This window comes from Amblyomma mixtum, chromosome 4 (genome assembly GCF_055824585.1).
Source record: "Amblyomma mixtum isolate Tamu chromosome 4, ASM5582458v1, whole genome shotgun sequence".
Classification (NCBI taxonomy): Eukaryota; Metazoa; Arthropoda; class Arachnida; order Ixodida; family Ixodidae; genus Amblyomma; species Amblyomma mixtum.
In genome coordinates, this window is record NC_143015.1 from 71,466,942 (window position 1) to 71,490,212 (window position 23,271).

The window sequence follows — 23,271 nt, forward strand, 5'->3', positions numbered from 1 at the left end:
ACCTCATTAATTCAGACTGCAGGAGATATCGAAAACTTGATCAAACAAAACGAAATTCAAGCTTAAAGGGAGCCTCTTGCGACGCTGAAATTCTGCCACATTGCGCTCGCGTGTTTTCGAATTCGTACTGTCCTTGAATGTCTTCCGCCGCACGAACTTGAACCGTAGTCTGAGTTCACGGAACTCATCTGTGCCGAGTCTTTAGTCCCGAACACGGAACGCGAATACGATCGCGGAGCGCTTGATCGCGGAGGCTACGCGCACGCCGTGGACTCCGCGATCGAAGCGCGCTTCGGGCGCGCCGCCGGATCTTATCGCGGCCGCGATCTGCTCCGGCGCTGCGCCGTTCGCGGAGGCCACGCGCGCGCACCGGAGCTTCCAAGTGCAGTCTATGGATGGCGCCGTGATCATTATCATCAACATTTTTCTCGGTCGCGATTTTTCGCTGTTCACATCGACATCAGTATCGCCAGCTCCAGCCTTTCATGGCGTGTCAGCATGCGTGTTAGCGCGTTCGCCGTGATAGTGGCTTTCGCGTGCTGCCGCCGAGCTTCACAGTTTTCGCGCGATGGGCAAGCACCTTAAGCTACACGGCTGGGAGTTAGCTCTCGAACGCGGTCGGTAAGCGTGCGAAGGGCGGGAAATTCTACGTGGCCGAGAAGTGCGTCCGATGATGGTGCAACCAAAAGAGAAACACAAGCTGCAAAAAGCGCGCTTTCCGAGTCAAGCCGTGCGAGTTTCCTGAACTGGAAGAAGAGCTGCTTCTCTATGTGATGGAATTTCGGAACAACGGCTACGCGTTGACAGCGGACATGCTGCGCGGCTTCTTTTGGCATGAGCGTGCACCAGAGCGCACCAGCTCAGGAGTCTAAATACTTCGCGAGTGACGATTGAACGTAGAATAAATGTCGCTCATTCCCTGGTTGGTGTGTTTTTACTTTAAAAAAAAAATTTTTTTTGCATATCGCGTGCATGGGCCGCACCCCGAAAATTGGCCCTCGAATCTGGAAAAAAAAAAGTGCGGCCCTTATACGCGTTTATACGGTATTTCGCGCGACGAAATATAGTCATGAGGAGCTTTCGAATGTGTGCAATACAATTGGCCGCTTTCTCCAACATAGTGGTAATAAGTTCGTGATTTTTTCGGTGAAATTTGATTTTCCGGACTGCCCGATTTTTCGGTCGTTTTCGCGGTCCCTAGAGGGTCCGAAAAATCGGTCGTCGACTGTATTCGTAAACCGGCTGTAAATGAACATCTCGCTGCAGAGTACAGTATGTACGTGTTTATAGTTCATTCCAGAGTGACAGAACTTACAGTAAAGCCTCATTAAACTCGATTCCTATAATATTGGCTACCATATTTACCAGCATCTAACATGCATTTTTTTTTAAATGAAAATCTTGCCTCAAAATCCCATGTGCGTTACAATCAGATGCAAAACCAAAACCATGCTACAAAAAGTGCCATCACCATTACCACCACAATATGCCTCTTTAGCATTTCTGTGCAGAAAACTGGCATGGCTGGCATCAGAGACATTAAGCCAAGGTAGGCATATTGCCATGTATAAGCCTGCGATTTTTAGAGCGCAGCTCTGAGGTGCCCGTTCGTGGATTCTGCATCGTAGTCATCATCATCAGCGTAACCCGCCACTTGACAATCATGGCAGGTAGTAGCAGAATTAAACGCCACCTGTCATGGTGAAAGCAGAGGAATGGACAACCGGTAGGTGGCTGCCAAGGGAAGATACCAGAGGGTGGCTAGCAGCGTAACACACCACCTTACCAGTGGTAGCAGGCGGTGCGTGAAGAGCTGCCCTCAAGTTATGCCTTACCAACTATTGTAATTGTCCGTCAATTTTTTTCGTCATTTACCTAGCTTGCTTGACGTAATGTTTGCTTTTCCGGACGAGTGGCAAAAAGCAAGAGAAAACTTCCGGTCAGTGACTTTACTTCCAATAACCTGCAGAGCGTGTGTTCAGCGTAAATCCAAAACTATAAGTACGTTGGCAGTTCAGTTTGTCACGAGGCTAGTCCGCTGGGCCCACACATGAGTGTGGAAGAGGTTTGGAACCTGCACTCTGTTATCATCATTGATCTCCACTAGACTCCAACTGTTGGCCTTGCAACTGCAATGCTACATTCAGGTGTGCATTAGAATCATGTAATTACTGTAAGTTGCTACCCTGTGCATTGTGCGATTCCAGCCAGTACGAGCTGCCCAACACGAGAACACAGTCCATTTCCCAGGCCAACAACAATGGCCAGACGGGCCCAACAGAGGGGACAGGCAGAAAGAAGCTTGGGCCTCCAAAAAACACACTGTGAGGATGTCAGGGAGGTTCTTGCCAAATGCAAGCACCACCTTTGTTACCTGATTTTGGTAGCACACTTACCTGCCCCTTTTGCTTTATGAAAGAAAACGCTGATTACAGATGCCTGCCATACACAATGCTTTCATTAGGTTTATGAACTCAATCACCTCTGACTCAATATTTGTTCTCAATTCAAAATGATTAGATACTGAAGACAGCAGCAATACTGCATCCACATTCTTATCCAAGACCTGTCTTACGAAGCATGGCCATGATGCACAGTTGCGAATGAGTAGAGCAAGAAAATGTTTCAACCCTCTTGTTCAATGAAGTAACTGCGATGACCTGGGGAGGGAAATTCTGCTGGGGTTGTGCCCCACAAATGCGAACGGCCGCATGCCATCCTAGAGGCCCCACGTACCTCGCTTCACACCGCTGGCGAGCAGCATCTGGGAGGAGGAGAGAGTGGTGACGACCACGCGGTGCCCCTCAATTTCCTCGGCAATTGGCGGCCGAAACCAGGGGCCCTGCTCGGACAGCTGCTCTCGGGGCACCTGCAAATGCAAATGCCACGGTCAGGGCTTCTTTGTTTAAACAGGCGTGTCACTACCATCACCTCTGCCCACCATGTTGGGACCAAGACATATTGCAACCCTGCAGCAACAGCTGCAGCTGTGCCGTGAAACCATTTTCTTGAGCCAGACATGCCAGTTCTGGTCTCCCTCTGATGCAAAATGCAGGAGGACCCTATGGGTCTACCATATTAACTGAGAAGTAGAAGTGTTGAATAATAACAACTGGGTGTGAATCGAATATTTTAAAATAATTTCAACTATCAGCAGAGGTAGTTCAAAATAAAGAGAACTGCTTTCCCACAAATCGCAGCTAAGAGAAGAAACAGAGATAATGCAAACAAGTTTTGTTTTCACCTGCCATCAGCATAGTTAACGACCCAGTAAAAGCTCATTAATCTAAACTTCAAGGGGGCGGAAAAGATGTTCGAATTATTCAATGACCCTAAAAAATAGAGTAAGACAACTTGCGTCAAGGTAAACTTATCTGGTGAAAGACTGGGAAATAGTCACCTCCTTTTGACTCGAGAACAGCGCAGCGATACAACAATGACTATTTTTTACATCTACATCAATGCTCTATGCACGCACATCGCTGCGAATGTCAAAACAAAACTGCTCCAAACTGGCAAGGGTGTTCCAAAAGCCTTTAGAGGCGTGATGCGGTAGCAGTGGAGCATTCTCACTTGTAGGGGGTTTGCTTGCACCAATAATGAACATCATTTGACAAGGGTGCAGTTTCGGCACACTGGGAGAACCATGCGGATGGAACCAAGGGAAATGCACAGCAGTGCCGAAGCAGCGAGAGAAAAAAAAATTAGGCGTGGTTTAGCTCTGGCTAAGCCTGGTCAGTTGCGTTAGCTGCGACACTTTTCTAGTCATGCAGCGCGTTCTTCTGCTGTCTCTCGAGCGCGTTGTCTCTTTCTAGCTTGGTCCTGTCGCCATTGCTTCTCTTTAGCTCTCTCCATAACGACAAGGTTGCACCGAGGCGAAGTGCGCATATGCCCTTGCGAAGCGCCATCTCCTCACCCTCTGCCTCGGCGGAGAGCACGCATCTGGCAGCAGCGAGCGACTACGCGCGCGGCAGCGGCGCCGACGACGCCACCTGGCGGAGCTCGGCTGAAACGGTTGCTAGGCAACGGCTGTTCAAGGCCATTCGTGCCTACCAGCCGCTGGCTACGCGACAAGGCGAAAACCTGGCATAGTGTTGCTAACGCAACGAAAAAGACCAGCTATGCGGCAGTAGACTTGAGAAACAGTGCACAGCTGAGCTCGGTCGGCAGGCACCTCTACAGAGAAGACATCATGGCCTGTGCTCTGGAAGTGAAAACTAAATGTTCATGTCCAAATGTGTGTGACTCATGCTCGATGCATTCTCTCACTCCAAGAATCCTCAGTAGATGCACGGAAGTTTTCAGTTATAATTCACTGCGGTCAGACCGCTCACCCGAACAAACTCCTTCACATAGCTACCTCTATAAAAATGGTGCCTTACATGTAGTGACCGCACGTGTTTACAGCATTCAAGATTAGCAAAACATTTACAGGAAAGAGAAAAAGAAAAGAGTAATTTAGAGACAGCCCCCATTTCAAGTTTTCATGCCTTTAAACTAGGTTTGTGCGACTATTCAAATATAAGAAATTTCAAATACAAATCAATGTTGCTACTTGGTTCGTATTCAATTCAAGACCCTGAAGCTGCTGCTTCTTGGTGTCACATATGAGGAGGCTTCTCTGCCCAGACAGTAAACATCTTGTGAGGAGTGCGGAGTTCCGGCATGCTGAAAGACCGGAAATGCCACGCAGAAGGAAGCACTGGCGCTGTAGTGACAATACACCTTCAAAAAACAAAAAAAAAATCGGCAACAAGGCAGTTGTTCCAAATGACATGCAGCTGTGAACTCGGCTGGCTGATATGTACAGGCTATAGCCACGTTGTTGCAGTCTGGTGCCACAGCTCTGAAAACAAAACTATGCGGCCGGACTCATCTATCAGCCTGTTGATGGGGGCCCGATAGTGGGCCTACCACATCAACACGCCTGTTGTTCGGCGCACATTAGCAGTTGCTGGAAACAAGTTAATAGGTAGTTAAACCGTGCAGACGAATATCTAGCTGACTGCATGTTCAGCAGGTCATACCTTGACATCTCGCTACTTTCTTGAATATCATAGCTCACCAAGACGAGATGGCAGAATTTACGCTGGGAGAACTGTGCAGATGACAGAATGCCATGCGTGTGGGCGTTAAGTATGTGACAAATTATGGAAAAGATTAAAGTGGGTGATCGGCCATTTTGTTCTCATCAGGCGTCGTAGAAAAGCAGACTTATGGAATTTCACATGAGGTCCAAGAATAGCAAGTTCTAAATGTGGTCAATCCACACGATCAGCAAAGAAGGAAGTGCAGAGGATGCCTTTGTATTGTTTTCCTGGCACTTTAAACTCGAATTTATGAAAGTCAATCGCTGGCGAATATTCGGAAATTTTCTAATAGTAGAAAAATTTTCAAATGTTCGGAAATTCTCGAATATCAGTTTCTCAAATATGGATATGACCCGAATGCCAAATATATTCAATTCGTATTCGAAATTTGTAATATACGCACACCCGTAATTAAAAGAAAGCTGAAACAATCGAAAGTCTGACTTTTTCTCATCGCGAGTTCAGGCCTCCCCTTTTCCGGGCCCACCTGGAGGCAGTACTGCAGCAGGCGGCGGTCCACCCGGGTGGGCATCCGGTACTCGTAGAGAATGCGCAGCGGACGCAGGCCGGGATGGTTCGCCACCTCCCGGTCCAGGTGCTCGAGGACGTACAGGTCGGCCGCACTGCACGCCAGTGACAACAGGGGGACTGTATCCACTGGAGCAGCTTTCACAAAGGTAGCTGGGTCATGGCACACATTAGCCAGCATACAGCCAGCAACAATATTCTCAATGATGTGCTGTTGAGTAATATGATGGCAAGAGTAGAAGCAGCCAGGATCTCTATGTCTTCCCTGCTTTCATTGTTATCTTTTTTTTATCCTTTCCCACGTTCAGCTACGATGGTGGCTAACTGGCACTAAGCTGCTGCTTACTGTCGTACGTCCCAAAGACCTGCTCGCTTGTATGCTGCCCCTTGCACACATGCACTCCAAACAAGCCACTCCGACAGTCAATTGCTGCTGCATTGCTGCTGATCGTGTAACGTAACACCACACACAGCCACTCGTATGGTTTGGTTTGGTTTACGGGGCTTAACGTCCCAAAGACGCCGTAGACGCCGTAGTGGAGGGCTCCGGAAATTTCGTCCACCTGGGGTTCTTTAACGTGCACTGACATCGCACAGTACACAGGACTCTGGAATGTCGCCTCCAAAGAAATTCAACCGCCACGGCTGGGATCGAACCCGCGTCCTTCGGGTGAGCAGCCGAGCACCATAACCACTGAGCCACCGCGGCGGCTTAACCACTTGTATGTTGGTGCATCTTCTTGTTGGTCATTAAATGTATCGTGTGATCAGTTTTGTGAAATCATGAACATACTTACAATCTTGAAAGCACGAAATGATGGGCGAGTTAAATCATTACCGCATAACAAACTTAAATCGTTATCGTGCCATCCAGAGATGTGCTCACTAGAAGAAAAACTAATTCTATGGGTCATTTCTTTGCACATAACTTTGAGTGCACATCAACAAAGACCTACTGTACCCAGTTGGGCAGAATTTTGCATATAGCCTATATGTCACTTTTTTTTTTCTTCTCTGTCACAATGACAGTGGGAAAGACAAAATCTGCCAGCAAACAATGCGCTAAAATTTTCGTCACCTCTTTCTGTAGCAAAAAAAAAAAAGAAAAAATTAACCCCACAGCTAAGTCAACACCTCTGTCACCCTCATTTAGTCCTAATTCCTATCTTGAAGTGATCAAATTCAGTAGGAGAACTTGTTCCCTCCACCAACATTGCCTTCCCTGCACAACCGAGACGCTCTGCTTCAGCATGTCGGAGCCGTCTTGGATTCTCAGTGCCGGACTTGTTGGATGAAGGGTGTTTCATCCCACTCTCCCTCACCTGTTGGAGTGAGTGCAGACCAGCACGCGGGAGTCTGGCACCCGCTTGATGACCTCGAGCAGTGCCTGTGCGAGCGTGAAGGTCTTGCCCGTGCCAAAGGGCCCCACCACCAGCACGGGTGGTACGTTGGCCACTGTGCGCGGAGCCACGATGGCCGCCACCGCTCGCTTCTGCTGCTCGTTGAGCCGCGGGTCCCATTCCATGGACCACTCCCTGCAGAGGTCGCCAGGCACCATCATCACCGTCATCATGATTGAACAAGACAAGTGACACTCAGGACAGCAAGCAAGGTGTGTAGCGGTCAGCGTACACCACCACGCTATATCCGGCGAGGACAGGAGCGTGAGCAATGCATTTGGTCTGGGGTGCTCCACTGTCAATAAAATTTTTCATGAGTTTGTTTGTCGTGTAACTGTGCACCTATTGGAGCAGAGGTTCGTTGAATTTCCAGAACTCCACAAGTTGGCTGAGCACATCCACCACTTTGCTGTAGTGGCTTGTTATCCCCAAGGCATAGTTGCTATTGATGGATGCCCTCCAGCCATTATAACTTCAAAATATCGACGACATGAATCTCACAGATCGCAAAAATTATTTTTAACAATATTGATAGGCACAAGGATGGGAAATGCATTCATGCAGATTTGTTTATGGCTGACAGGTCTTATTTACAACCGAACGGCTACAGCTCACTCCTCAAGGCATGTACACCGCAACTATCGGTAGCGACGTATGGGCCGCACGCCGCCGCTCACTGATGCTAGTGCGTGCCGCACGACTAATGATCACGACGTCGGTGATGTACAGACAGCGCTTAGCACTTGATAGTGCAGTCACAGATCGTTCATTTTGTATCATCCGTAGTGTTTGGAACATCCAAAATCTAGCACGATATACACAATGCACTCCAGCAAGGGAATTTTACCAATTTGTATGAAGCACGTTTGTATTATCGATTATCGAGATAATACTTTAATAGGCTGTTGCAACGTAAGGAATACCTAGAAATTCATTCAAATCAAATGCCAATGGCATGAATGAAGTGAAGCTGCAAGCTTAACAGCAAGAACAAGGATCAAGACAGCATAAAACATAGGTGCATAAGACATCCACATGCCTTCTTGTTCAGGCAATTTCAAACTGTACACCTGAACAAATTGCTGGCTTTGAAGACACACACACACATAAAAAAAAAGCCCTTGCCCTGTGACCCCACTCACGGTGGACACTGCGGAGGACGGATGCTCAAGTCGGGAAACACAAGACTCGCCATGGGCAACTTGTCGACAGCGTAGTGCATCTCACACAATGGTAGCCGGTCTAGCAGGAACTGGACCTGCACGGCAAAAAGAGCACGAGCCAGTGAAGAGCATAAGGGTATTGATTTTTTGGTCCCCCTGACTGCTGTCTGGACTGCGTCCTAAAGGTTGCGACAACCCCAGATCACTAATGTAAACAATCACTGAGAACATTTTGAGGGCTTTCTTATGTAATTCAAAGGCAGTCCAAAACTGCTACAAAAAGCCTCACAGCAAGTGTGCACAAAAAAAAAATGCTTAAATGAAATGAGAAAGAAACGCTGACTCGCATCCAGAACAAACATAAGTCATGATTCTCTTTGGCATCAACTTGCACTGATAGTCACCAGAACATCCATTGATCACGACTCCTTGACAGCTTGAAAGCCGCCATGAACAAATAAAAGTTAAGTAAATAAAGGAACCCAATAGCAGTTGACTATGTGTTTTAACAAAGGGGTGACAACAGTTCCCAGCAGAGGGTTTGAGACAAGTACAATACAACTCACCTCTGCCTCAAACGAACTTCGTGGTCGCAGCTGGAACTCTTCAACACACTCCTTGGTCAGCCGGATGTAGACGCAGTCCTTTTTCACCAGCTGGATGGGCAGCTCAAACACCTGCACGGCAGAGCACAACAACAAAGTCAGGCTGCCTGCCTGAGTCCCACTTTTTGCGAGCTCCGTGAGCATCAGAAGCAGTGTTCCACTTGGCAGCTTCAGTCTGTGAAAACATGTAACCTCAACACCCATCAAGTACCATGTCAAGTTACAATCTGACCACTTCACATCCTTCTCTCACCACTTACAGGAGGACATATGACTTACATTTGAGAGGAGGACAGCCCTACAGAGAACTGCTTGAATTTGAAGGAACCAAGTTGCGCTATAAAAAAGACAGCCACAGAAAAAAGCCAAGGAGACAGAGAGCTCTGTCTGTCTCCTTGGCTTTTTCCTGTGGCTGTCTTTTTTATAGCGCAACTTGGTTCCTTCAAAGCTATGCACCAACTTGCCCAACAAGAAGTTCTTCTAAACAACTGCTTGAACATGCCGAAGCATACTTTTGCTTCACCTGCCGTCTCAGAGACATCTTGAATGTCTACCATCTCCCCTACCACCTCCAGCTCTGAAGACTGATGAGTTATGGCAGACAAGAGGCAGACTGTGCAAAAGAAAGCAGCCAAGTTACATGATCCTGCACAATGGTTAGTGCTCGAAAATGAATCACAAGCATGAAGCCTCTTCCCACCTCCTGACAACTTCACTATTGCGTCATCGTAACAGCATAATTTAACGTACGTGTGACATGATACGCAAGGTGATAACATTGTGATGAGACTTGGTGTTACGTGGATGAGCCACTGCCGGTGGTGGTGCCATCAATATGTAAACGAAGAGAGCGGGGATGAACTGTCAGTTGGTGACCAGACCTCAACAAATAAAGTGTTCTAAGAGCTAAACATTCATTTTCCCTTCAATTCAAAGTTGTTACACATACTGCTGCCAACACAGATGGGGGTAGCACTCAGTAAACCTGGCACTAGCATCCGACACTCACCGAAACAGAGTATTCGCTACGACTAGAGAGGCAAAAGCCTCCATAGCAAAGTGGCACAATCGTCCACAGAGCACTCGCTTTGGGCCAAACTGAACAGAAAAGCAAAATGGGAGCCCACAAATGTAGACAAGGACCGGTCCCAGTCCTAACACTTTTTATTTGCCTTGCTCAGCTAGAGTGAGCCAAATCTAGTGCGGCGTGCTAGACTTGAAGTGAAACAGGTTCATTCACATGTCTTCGACAACGAAAATGGGTCCTCGCAAAGCATACTACTGACCCTGCGCTTCTTGTTATTGCCCAGATTAGCCACCAGAGGTGCAAGCCAGACCAGTCGACAGTTCAGCAGCACCAGTCGGCCCGCAGGTGTGTCTTCGGTGATCTCCGCCTGGGGGCGCAGAAGCGCAAACAGTTCACCCCCCTGCGCATAGTGGGCCTCCGTTGCGTTGGCCGTCATCTTCGACAGGTTGTCTGTCACCTTGAGTGACACCCGGATGTTGTACCTGGGCAACGGCACAATTTCACACCCTTATGGGGATTAAAGACAAGCAGCTGCATTACTGACCACACAACACTCACGGACCCAAATCAGATTTACAAGCACAGGCGGAGATCACACATGGGCGGGTGTACTACGAGCTGTATTCATTTGGTGCAGTTACATTTCGCAGTTGTATCACATATGACAGTTGAAGGGAAGTTCAGTAAATGATGCTGTCTGAAATGTATCCATATGAAAATTTTAACTTTGGACTTTTTATTTCATCTTTTGAAAGATGTCAAACTCAAGTGAATTTTTTTATTAATGCTCTTATTTCCGGGGCACATTGTTTTCAGTGCAGCCAAAGTCAGTGACAATGCACGTTGGCCATCAGCCCACTACACTCGCCAACAGCTTTTCTTGGCAATGAAGGGAAGGCTACGGGGTGCAGCATCTGTAGCTGTCTTTCCGCCAAATAGTTCGGCCACATGAGAGCGGTACCTACAGTCTGCAACTGGTGCCGCTGGCGCCATCTATGAAACCACCTTGTAACTAGACATGCCTACTAGATTTGCTGTAATCAAGAGGACTGTTGTTTTCCTTGACTTTCAAAGTTGAAAGTTGGCAGCTGTGTTGGAAACATGCCTTAAAAAGCAAATATGGACTATGTTTCAAGAGAAAACTAATAGCTGCAAGCGAGGACTACATTCTGCTGCATAGGAATATAGAGGGCAGGTTCTGGCTCTGTAAGTTCCACTTTGCTGCCAGAAGAAGTTGTCACAGAGTATATATATATAGAGCTTATTCACGCGATATCATGAGAGATGGACAGAAGTCCAATGGTGCGAGGCCTGCACTGTCAGGTGGGTCAGGCCTGCACTGCCATCATTTTTCCATAACTGCGTGCAAGGGCTAGCGCACCATAGGCAGATGCACATTACAGCTGATGCAGACTGTATTGAAAAGTGACGTTATTGGGAAGAAGCACATTACAAGCGTCCATTTCAAAAAGTCATGTTTCAATTTCAACGCTTAATAATAGAGCTGTAGTTTGGGCAAGATATTCTTGCCCAAACTTTTGCACTTTCACATAAAAATACTGTGCGAACAAGTCAGCTATCCCAACTGGCAAATCGGCATCCTTCTCGCTTTCCTGTATGCCTGTTTACAGCAAATATTTGGGGTGAACAACTTAAAGTGATGGCTGTACAAACACCTGAGCAGCTACTTTGCAAGGATAAACTTGAATGAACGCTGCAAGGTTAATTGTAGACTTAAAAAAAAAAAAAGATGGAAGTTCATGCCCATTACACACATACACACAATAAGCAAGTAATACATAGTAAAAAAATCAATGTTTCTCAATAATCACCAGCACAGGCACAAGTGGAAGGCACGTGCTGATGACAAAGATACTCATCGATGTGGGCTTAAAAGAACAAAAAAAAAAAACAAAGTTCAGCAAACAATAAGCTTTGTTCGGACATGTTAGCGAAGTAAAAGGAGGAGAAAAAAGGGGTCCGATAAAGATGGCATCACTGCAGGAATATGGTCTGATAACAATTCTACAGTGTCCCACCATGACAAAGCAGCAAAAAAAGTCCCCTCTTGAACCCACTATCTATTCTCAATGTGCAGTACTGAACACATGTGTTTTCTGTTATGACCTACTGTGATAAGAACAACAGAGTCGCACTAGTAGCCACTGGCATAAAGAAAAATGGAGTGCAAATATTAGAAATCTAGAATAGTTAATGAACAGCATATGTTATTACATTTTCACAACACTTTCTCTAACTGAACCATCTAAACATTCGTAAATTATGAATTTTCTGTTCATCTAAACTCATAGCAAAACAGATTATTAAACATCAGTACCTTGCACTTGTAACAAGAGTTAACTTGATCTTAGCTTATATAAATGACTGTCAAAATGCAGCAGAAGCTCACGAGCGATAGTGCTAGACCTTGCATAAAACCCGAGCACTGAACGCCAATCGAGAGCCGCCACTACACGGCCAATGCACACTCATGGGTCAGAAAACCAACTGCAGCACCATGCGGCATGTCAATTCGTCATGCCATTATGCAGTCGACAACCGGCTGCAAAATTGATTGGCAACGATCCTCGTTTTTAGATCACTATGATAATAGACAAAGATCACATGGAAATGGTCTGGCTTGTGTGGCATAGTGGAAGGGATAAAAATGCGGGCCGCGTGCATTGCTGCTGTTGTTTCGCGACGACCAGTTTGATCATTCTCAATTTCTCTCAGTTGTAGTCAAGAAACTGCATATCTTACCCTGCAGAGGACAAACGTAAAGCGTGTGGCGTAAACATCGGGCCCGAAGCCCTATGCAACTGCACTGCATGCAGTACGGCCTGCATGCTGAGGCACTTAACAGCGCGGTTTCATTTTCACAGCTTTGGTTTGCGATAAAATTAGGGTGGCTTGGACCCTTCATGGGGCTTTCAGTCCAGACGAACCAATACATGAGCGCTAAGCGGGCTATGTGTCATTGTGAACATTAATTTTCGGGCAGTATTCCACAACCAATGCTTTGTTTTCAGGCATCGGAGAGAGCAAGGAAAGGATGGTACCTACTCGCATTGCAGCTCAGATTGCTGCTTTTGTATCCATTCGCAGGCTGTCTAGTTTTCTGCTAGCAGTTCCCCGAGTCTTCTGCTCCTATAATCCTGGCTGACAAGTGATGACAGTTTTCGTTAAAGGAGAAGGCGTGACAACAAATGAATGGCCACGTCTCCAAGACTAGTCCTTCAGCTTAGTTTCGGTTTCTTCGCTTTTACTGAGCGCCGCACCAGCCCACAGCGACGGCGGCTCGACCAGACAGCATCTACCAGTCAAACTAACCAGCCAACCTAATCAGACAGTGTTGGACACATCTTTGCGTACTTTTATATGTAAATAAAGAATTTGAATTTGAATCTAAGCATCGTTTTGGATGCTGGTGTTTTCTTTCCGCTTTTTTTTTTTCTTATTCACTTTGGCTCTGCCAAGCAGTTTCCTGCATTTCCACGGTTCTGTTCTTCCAGTGCATTGAAACTGCGCACTCAGCAACAATCGCTATTTGCATTGGTAAAGCTTCCATGTACACGACAATGTCGTTTATAATGGGTGTGACACCGTAGAGGTAGAGCACCGCATCTCACCACGAAAGATGTGGAGGCCTCTTTCAATTTTGGAGCAATTCGGCTTCGATGCTCTGAACAGTATGCACAACAGTATGTTGTGTCCCCGTTGAGCTAAAAATCCTTTATTACGCAATAAAACATTGTTGGAAACATGAAAAACAGTCATTGCCGTGCTGTTCTCATCTCAAAATCAGGCAAGCATTGCCCAGTCTTTCACTAAACAAAATTCGCCGTTGCGCAAGCAGTCCTTGACAGTCTTTCTAAGGTGATAATCCGAATATTTCTTCCGGTCCCTCAGGAGTTTGAATTAATGAGCTTGAACTACTAGCTGTGATTCCAGAGTCTTTCATTATAACGATATTGTTAAAGGGAATAACTATTTACATTCACTTACAAGTGGTAGGGGTCTAGAACAAATAGTTCCTAGCAGGGAGCTCCGACGCGAACAGGGAGACCCATCAGCCTCTTCTACTTCGTTCGTCCCTTTCACGAGGGAGGCCCTTCGTCTTCCACTTTCACTTCGTTGTAACAATAAATTTAAATATAAAGAACAATTTTTGGTGGTCCCGTGTTCCACTTCATTGTAACAATATTTCAATATAGAGAACAATTTTTGGTGGTCCCGCAAAGTTCGTTTATAGAGATTTCAGTGTATTCAAAACCGTTCAAAACTATACGACAATATCCAATTTGATTCCCTTTATTATTCGCAATTGCTCCACAAGCAAAAATTTCATTTGCACACCTCTAATAAAAATCTCACAGAAGTTCTAGCTGTGCCAACTCACTGGGCAATGATGTCTGCACGGGCCATCTCTTCGATGTAGAGAAGTTCGTGCATCCGTGCCCTGTAGTTGTTGCCCGTGGGCGTCTCACCAATGGCCGCCTGCGTGAGCTGGAACGTCTCCGGCTCTGGAACTGGGTACAGCTGGAACAGGCTCTGAGCCTTGGCACTGCGACAAATACGATCACGCAGCTGCACTCCAAGGGACAGGCAGAGACAACCGCCCAGTTAAAGGGCAGCATCAACCAAGAAAAGTAACTTCGTGTAGAATAAAGAGCTGCCCGTGCAAGCACTTCCACTGCATGTCTTCCGCAAAAATGGCTGGTCCAGCAGGAAACAGGTGCAATGTCCTTTCCACAAGCTGATACTGAGACAACCGCTCAGGAATCAAGCTCTGTAGTGTGAAAACGCACATGCGAGATTCTTTCTTCACAAACAATATTTTCCAATGTGCACAAACATAATAAATGATTTTCAGCGCAACGGGGACACAACACAAGAAAGACGACAACACGGACGACAACACGCACAAACACAAAAGAAACTACACTTCACTGGGCTATCCGAGGCAACTTGAACAAAAAGCTATACAGTAGCCAACCGATTTTCCTACATACAATAATCCGGACTTGTACGATATACTAAACTTCACAGAGGCGCCGCCACACACCTCTTAAGAACATCGACGTATTCGTAAACATGATTTTGGATCAGTGCAGCCGAACAGCTAGACTTTTCAGATTAAAAACAGAAACCAGCTACTGGCAATGGTGCAATCGGCAATGTAGTCTAACATGATTGGAAGGCTCAAGACGCGGCTTTGAAATCCAAGAGAAAAAAAAAGTATTTTTTGAAAACTCTTGTACCCACTTGTATTCCTTACTTTTTAATGCTGTTCCAATTGCTGGCATCGATCAAGAATTTGCTTCCAGAAGCACAGCAGCTCTGCAATGTGGGGAGATGCTCAAACAATAGGCGTTTTTCTCTGCTATGGTTTTCTGCCTAGATATTCACTTTGCAGTGCAGATTTCTTCACGACTGCTTTATCTATTGTGACAGCATTTGTTTTGTCGCACTCCTAGAATAATAGTGCAGGTCGAAACAATATTTGTTTTTCAGATTTGTAAATTTTAAAGTTCTTGAGGTTTTCTGCAGACTCTGGATATGTCAATGAACACGTGTCCTGCAAAAATTCAAAGCCAAAATTTGTGCTTTGCGAAAAAATAATTATAAGAATGTCTTGAGCTGTGGCACACCCGTCCGAACACAGTGAATGTTTAACCAGCCTTCTGCCACATTTTCTTTACTCTGTAGCCTTTCCACAAGATTCAGAGCAAAAATATACGTCAGAAAAAAATTTTACGGAGATACTATAAAAGTGAAATTTTGATGAGAGTAGACATAAAATTATTTCCAATATGGAAAAAAAATTTCACGCAAACACATCATGCTGAAAACTGCATTCCCAATTAAAGTGCTCTTCCACCATTTATTTTAGAAAGAATGGTAAAACAATTATACGCCAGAATCTTGATGACACATGGGGTCGCAAAAAATATTCATATCATCCAAAGTTAAAATCCATATGCAGCAGCACTGAGAATACATTCACACAGATCTGTTTATGGCTGACAGGATTTATTTACGCCCATTCATCATCGCTCATTACTCACGGTGCATACCGTGCGAGTAGCTATCAGGACGTCGGCAATGTATGGGCCGGGTGTCAGCGCTTACTATTTGTGATGGCAATCACGACATGGGTGGCATGCAGGCTGTGCTATAGCACTACAGGGTGCGGTCAAAGATTGCACGTTCATATTATCCACAGTGACGCAGGTGAGTGTTCGGAACAACTGAAATGCCCTCCTTTCAAGGAATTTCACAAATTCAACCGGACTCATATCACCAAGACTTTATTGCTTATGCTAGGTATAAAAGAATTTTTAATCTCGCTGCCACGACCTGAAAATAATGCCGATAGGGACAGACATGAATGCTTCCTATGAATCGTTTCATCTACTTTTTTGACAAATTCCAGAACCTTTTGCTTATCCATGGTGCTAACATAAAGTGCGCAGCTGCCTCAGTAAAGACTTGTACACCACACACCTCAGCTGTAGACAGAGGTGTTGCTGACCACTCAAGATGCAGCGTCATGAGGAGGCTGTTCCAGTGCAACGAAACAAGCCAACAAAAATGTTTCTCGCTTCTTGCACTCCCCAGGTAGTGCCAGCCTACAACTGTCCTTTTCCTTAAAATCGATGATGCGATGAAGAAAAAAAAATATGCGGCTCAACGTTGACAGAAAGGAGAGTTTACATGTTAGGACTTGTGTCTCTACCACTTTTGTCTTACCCTATATGAGTATCCACATTTTCGAACTGTCTTTGGCCAGTAGGTGGTGACGGAAGTTTGGAGTACAGCATACAATGTCAGTTACCCCAGACAAAGCACCCTGATAAGCTACTCCTTAAGGGGGGAGCCTGGTCTTGAAGAGGAAATTTCATTAATCTAGACAAAGTTATGAAATTTTCGGGGCACTTGTATTTTTGTATTTTTGTGCGCTGATTCTAGGTATGTCATTTAATTTCATGTAAAACAACTCCTTGAGCGGTTATACAATTTTTATGTAAGTATTTTGCGAAGAGTTTTGAAGAAAATTTGTTGTTGGAAACTCGCCGAAATGTATACTATTCGGTTCTCTTGACACCAAGGAATGCAAATAAGGGTAAAATTATCACCCTGGCTATCATAGAAGTTGAGTTATAGGGTACTGAAGCTGCCACTTCAGAAACAGAAGTACACACTTTTCTTCTCATTTCTGAACCGACAACTTCAAAACCCCGTAACTTAAGTTCTATGATAGCCAGGATGATAATTTTACCCTTATTGCATTCCTTGGTGTCAAGAGAACCCAATGGCATACATTTCAGCAAGTTTCCCGGAAGAAATGTTTTTCAAAGCTCTTCACGAAATCATGCATAAAAATTACATAATTGCTCAAGGAATTGTTTTACATAAAATTAAATGACATATTTAGAATCGGCACACAAAAACACATATTCCCTGAAGATTTCTTAACCGTGACTTCATTAAAGAAATTTTTTTTTTTCAAGACCAGGCTCCCCCCTTAAAAAATTTTGAAATGAAAGCACCAGAAATGCTTTCCCCGCAGTAGGCATGCAAGTTTCAAAGCACGAATCTGTATAGAAGGCCTCTTGTGTCTTTTCCATTAATGCGAACCGCCTGCAAAGAGAGAAGTTAGTTGACTTGCAAAGAGGGCATACATACCTCCTGCGCTCTGTGTAAGGCACCAGGTCGACCGTGGCTGCGCTCCAGCGAGACTTCCCAGTGAAGACAAGGCGGCGGGTGCGCTCAATGCTGGTCAGCATGTCCGGTGACACCACGTCAACGCTGAAATTGCGGATCAGGACGGGGTAACCGCCAAAGTCGAAGGCCAGCGTTTGCACAAAGGTGGTGTACATGGACGCCTGGAAGCCCACCTGAAGCAGCGCCAACGGAGGAAAAAAATGGGGGCTATGCAAATATGCCGCGACACCAAAATGTCGCATGATGTGCAACACCAACAGAGCTGCATGCACACCCAGCCAACAGTACAGCTGCGAAGAATGCAGGTGTATGCAACTCCAAGGCTCATAGACAAACTACAGTGCAACAAGGACAGTGAGTCTGACACAAGAATGGCGCTGTTTGCAATTAAGTTTTGTTCTCACTAGGTGTGCTATGTGCACCCCAGACGAATGAAGTTCATTGGAAACAAAATCAGGATGTGCAAGAACCTAAATTCTGATTCTGAAACGAATACGAATAATAAAATTGGTAGCAAATTGAACAGAATATATTCGAATACAGCAGACTCCCGTTAAGACGAGCTTGGTTAAGATGAATTATCAGATAAGAGGAACAGTGTGAGACTACTCAGTTGGTTTCCCATAGGGTTCAATGTAACAAAAAAAATGGGCGACGATTACACTTCTCAGTAATGAGGTTTTCGAACGCAGCTGCTTCTGAACTATTCTGAACCATTTTGAAATCATAGGTGACCAAAGACAGAACATGCAGTGACGATAGAAGGCAGACATATGTTTAGGCTTCCACAGCGCACACATTGACCTGCCACCACTGACCTTATAGCCACTCGAGCCTCTCCTAAGGGAAACATCACTGGAAACATTTTCAAATGACATAACAGGTTTAGTCAAGTGACAACGATGCAAGCAAGGATGTCAACTCAGGCTAATGTCATTTTTCAGAAATGACATTAAATTCGCCGCCTCATAAGGACTACAGAAGTTGTTTAGAATTGAGTGGGTTCTGTAGCGTAATTCAGTGCCTTATTCGCCATTTCCCGTCTTCTCCTCCAGATTCCTTACATTTCTAGAGACTGATCATTCATTGCGTGCGTAGTTGCTCCCATAACGCACCACATTACACACTATTTGCTCTTTTTTTTATTATTCGAGATGTTTGCCATTAGGCATAATGTAAAAGGGAAAGAAAGTTATAAGAAGGAATGTGAACAAGCTATTTGCTCTTATGCTAGACCATTTGACACAAACTGTCACACATAGCTGTTTGAGTAAAAACGGTCACAAATGAGAGAAGGACGATTCTACACACGCTAATTAAAATGGAGCAGCAAAATGCCGCTTGCAATAGCTGGCACAGCTACCCTTCAGCATTATAATTTCAACAAGGAGTCCGTTCAGAAGTGAGTACAATTCGTATATCGCTGTGGAAAAACCAAGCATGAAATTTCTGGAAGCGGAGGGTGGTGCCGAGAAAAAGGCAGTACGCATCACAGCTCACGTAAAGCTGCGTCTCCCACCCCAACTTCTTGAGAGGGATCGAACCACCTTTCGAGCCATTTTTCCCCCGCAACCAATAAGCGTAGATGAGCAGCAACGGCGCTAATATGAAAACGCAAAGCTGTGTCGAACGAAAACATGAGGGCAGCAATCACTAGCGGAGAATGACAACTGCTTGTCACGACAAAAGCACAGTGTTCGAGTCAAAATCTGCCCAGAGCAAGCATGGATCTACATTTTCTACCCACACTACTACAGCTGAAATATCGTTTCTAGAGAAAGAAAATCCACAAACTAGTAGACAAACAGCTTTAGATTTCAAAAATTCTATTCCTGTAAAAGTGTTTTCTTTTTTAGATTTTCTTGTCCCAAAAAGCCTTTTCTGCTCTTACAGGGACTTCACTGTAGCTTCAAATACCGGTAGTTTACATTAAAAACTAACACTTTTCACGAAACACAGAATGAAAAGAACCAGATGTACAGCTTAGAAATTTTCTTTGACTAGTTACCACCAAAGTCATTATACACATAAGAGTGCAAAGCGCCTGCCACAATCTATCCCAGCCGCTTACTCACCTCTATGAGGTAGGTCAGGACAACCTCCCTGTTTGCAGGAGGGTTGGAGCTGTTCACCCACTCCTGACAACCCTCTGGCAGCATGAACTTGAAGCGGGACCTCACCACCCGCTTGAGCTCAAAGTGAGGCCGGAAGGCATCGTGGAGCAAGACCAAGCGCTGCAACGGGGTCTGCACCCAAGAGGAGGGGACGCATCGTGGAGAAATCGTTCTCAACACTGTGACAACAGAAGAAGAATGAACTTTATTCGGAATGGCTTCTTCTTGACAGGAGTAGTGTGAGTCGCTTTGGACGTCTTCCGTCTAGTCCAGGGCCCCCACAGAGACAGCCACAACACAGGCTCGTTCTATGAAGGCAAGTTTGTCCTCCAGGACTGTGCTGCTCAAGACCGCCTCCCACAGCTCCAATATGGGACTGCCTAGTTACATTGGCAGGCCTTCGTTTTGTGAAATAACTTAGGCCTATCCCTGCAATGTGGACATCTATCCTCATATGTGGTGGGGTGAATTGTGCATATTATGGATGGGTACGGACAATTCCTGTCAGAAGCTGGTGCCAGTGTATCGCATCCTCTTTGCTGGCCTTAGGATGAGGGGGAGAGTATAGTCTCCTACTGCCCCTAATGTGCTCCAGTATTAGGTTGTATTGATGGGCTCTCGGAGCCATGCTTAAACCCCGTTTGGGAAGTGTGGCATCCCGAAAGAAGCTGCAATGAATCTCGTGCTTTTTACTAGTGGTTTCGTGGCGCAAGCTTGCACAAAGGAAGATTCTCCAGTCCTTTACTGCTCATACTGAGCACCGTGTGAAATAAGACGCAGATGCTGGGGCACTTCTCAATGATATTGAAGCGGGTAGACGACGACAACAATGAGCGATGGAACAAGTGGGAGGAGACGAAGATGACAACAAAGTTCTGCCTGTGTTCTTGGTGCCGCTCGCAGTTGTTCCTTTCTATCTGTAAATATATTCTTTCCCACAACAATATTTACAGAAAGAAAGTCTGACATCAAGAATGTGAGACGTCACAGAAGTTCACCCTTTTATCCTCACCTGTCACAGAACTTCCGGTTAAAGCCAATGCTCGCCACTTCAAACACTAACCTGCAGTTCCTCAAACACTGATGCTTTCCCTAGCATGGAAAAATGTGGGTATGTGGGCACAGGTTTAAAATTTAATACAACACAACAAAATGAAGCCAATTGAACACCATTTTTAATAGCATGAGCTTCATTCAAAAGTTTCATGTTTTATTATTAAGTTTTATTTGAAAACTCAAGGCTTTGAGATAAGATTTTAACAGAATTTTGGCACATACTTTTATCCAAAAATAGAAAAAGCTTTAAAGAAACTTTAGAATATACATGTCTGCCTATCCAACAGCCAATAGTTATGAAAAATCAATGTTCTAGCTAGTACAGTTTTCTGGCTAGAAAACAATTCCTTTAGGTCCTATAGTTGGGCACCCCATTGGGAAAAACAGTTGCACGAGCCCTTCAAAGCACAGGAGAAATTAAATAATGCCTGAATGATGTCAAAACCCTAAAAATGAGGCAAACATCACTTGCAACATCAATGTCCGTTTCAAAATTTTGAAAATAGCCACTGAATCGTGCAGAATGGGCCCAAAAATTAAATACTAAACCGACGTGAGGTCACAGACTTTCTGGGCTAGTTCCTCAGGTCTTTCACCTTCTGAACTAAACTAAAGTCAGACAGTGAGGCAACCTCCTCAGAGTCACTGCTCTCAAGATCTCAGACAAAATCAACCATGGACACAGCTGAATCATGAGATTACCTGTTTCAGGGCACATGCCACTCAGGCGGAGGCAGTCATCCTCAACTTCTTAACTCTGCTGTTTTCACAAGCGGTTAAAAAAATTGTCTCCACGTAGAACAAAGATGAACTAAAGAGAAAATTTGACTACTTTCTTAGCTTCATGATAAATGGCACACAGTGTTCACAAACTGTGCAGAAACATTTGAAATTGCCATTCACATCCATCGCTGGCAGGCTAACAATGGTCAATGGGCATGGCAGGCAGAGATTTAAGACAATTTCTAGCCAGATTCAGAAACAGTACCTGCTTATGGTGCAAAATCACAGCTTCAAAATTGCAACTACAGACATCCAAACATGAGATCGAAAACCAGAACAGGTGGACGTAATTCCCATGGCCCCATCAGCACTCACAATCGTCTGTAGCTTGAACTGCCAGATCAGTTCGGAGTCCTTTGCGGTGACCGTGTGCTTCAGCTGTTGGTTGCACGTCAGCTTGAGGCCCTGCAGGTTCTCAACCATCACCTTCTGCCTGGACTCGGGATCCATGGCCTCCGAGTAATACTGCAGCAGTTCCTCTGCATACTCCTGGTAGCTCTGCAAGATCAGTCAGCAGCCTTTTCAGGGTACCTGCAGCCAGTGGAAACTAGCCCATGTGGGACAAGCACACCATTGCGCCTTTTGTTGCAATTAAGTGCCACAACCGATTCCGCTGGTCATGTCAAATGGTGAGTGTTTCTGGGGGCCAGTTCTTGGTTGGTATAGATTATTTTTTTTTTAGGAAAGGAAATGGCATAGTATCTCTCTCACGTCTCAGTAGACACCTGAACAGTGCCATAAAGAAGGAATAAAGGACGGAGTCAGAGAAGAAAGCCCTAGGAGCCCTCAGAAATCAAATTTAGGATACTGTAAAACCTTGAACACTGAACTCTGTTACTTTGTTACTCTGTTCCGGGGCCAGTCGTCCTCTATAGCATTCCACTGCTAATCCCTCAAACGTAGGTGCAAGCATGCTCTAAAGCTGGACAATCAGAATTGTGAGCCTTGTATAATGGCAGCCACGGTGCATTAATTTCTGGTGGAGCTTGAAACAAGGACCAAATAATGTCGCTTTAACATCACAAACTAGCCACAGGAGTGAGCATTTTGACGATGAGACAAGGCTTTGTTGAAACAAGGCGAGCGCTCTCGAAAAAGCTCTATACTAAAATGTGCTAAGAAGCCCACAAGGCGTGCTTGCATATGCAAACACTGCAGCCTTGAAAGAGACATTAACACGTGTAAGCCAGGTTCAATGGAAGAGTTGATGAAAAGCAGTGACACTTCACTAAGCTGTGTCGTTGCCAAAGTGTTGAGGTTAGCTAGCTCAATCCAATGCAGCCAAAACTTTTCCCCTTGCTGCACTGTGCTCACCGAATGTTACACAATAAAGCTTTTTGCCATCGCTGTCTCAGTTATGACAATCGAAGGTGCAGCAGCACATTATTGCAACCAAGTTCTAGTAGTTCGTTGCTAAACACTCAATCTGACCATTGCAATCTGTTTGCACATGCAGCACTCAAGTCGCACGGGCACAGGAATGACGGTTGGCACGCACCAAAGAGAAAACAGTAAAAAGAATAAAAAATAAAAACATGCATTCTATTTGACCAGAGTTGGCGGATGAGGATGCAGAGAAGGCCGAGTGACAGGAAGGGTTGACGAGGACGCGCTGGGTTAAGTGAGGCAGGATCATTAAAGGTGTTAGTTTTTGAAGGATAGAGGGGCTTGATATGCTTGTTACGCTCAGCAAGAATATCGAGACTAGTGGCAGGTAACGGGAGAGCAAACTTCCAATTTACTTCTGACAATCTCCAGGGTGTGCGTCACGCCA

At 45.3% G+C, this 23,271-nt stretch overlaps 1 protein-coding gene across 1 annotated transcript in view; it reads right to left on the reverse strand.

Moving 5' to 3' along the window:
* LOC149346948 (ATP-dependent RNA helicase with zinc finger domain-like) overlaps positions 1-23,271 on the reverse strand; it is a 41,800-nt gene that overhangs the window by 10,230 nt on the left and 8,299 nt on the right. The window contains exons 5-14 of the mRNA XM_089586761.1: positions 21,813-21,995; positions 19,620-19,790; positions 17,506-17,717; positions 14,216-14,380; positions 10,073-10,295; positions 8,748-8,858; positions 8,161-8,276; positions 6,941-7,153; positions 5,578-5,713; positions 2,737-2,869 (exon numbers count right to left, since the gene is read on the reverse strand). Coding sequence (XP_089442887.1) covers positions 2,737-2,869; positions 5,578-5,713; positions 6,941-7,153; positions 8,161-8,276; positions 8,748-8,858; positions 10,073-10,295; positions 14,216-14,380; positions 17,506-17,717; positions 19,620-19,790; positions 21,813-21,995 — 1,663 coding nt within the window. The remainder of the gene's footprint in view (positions 1-2,736; positions 2,870-5,577; positions 5,714-6,940; positions 7,154-8,160; positions 8,277-8,747; positions 8,859-10,072; positions 10,296-14,215; positions 14,381-17,505; positions 17,718-19,619; positions 19,791-21,812; positions 21,996-23,271) is intronic.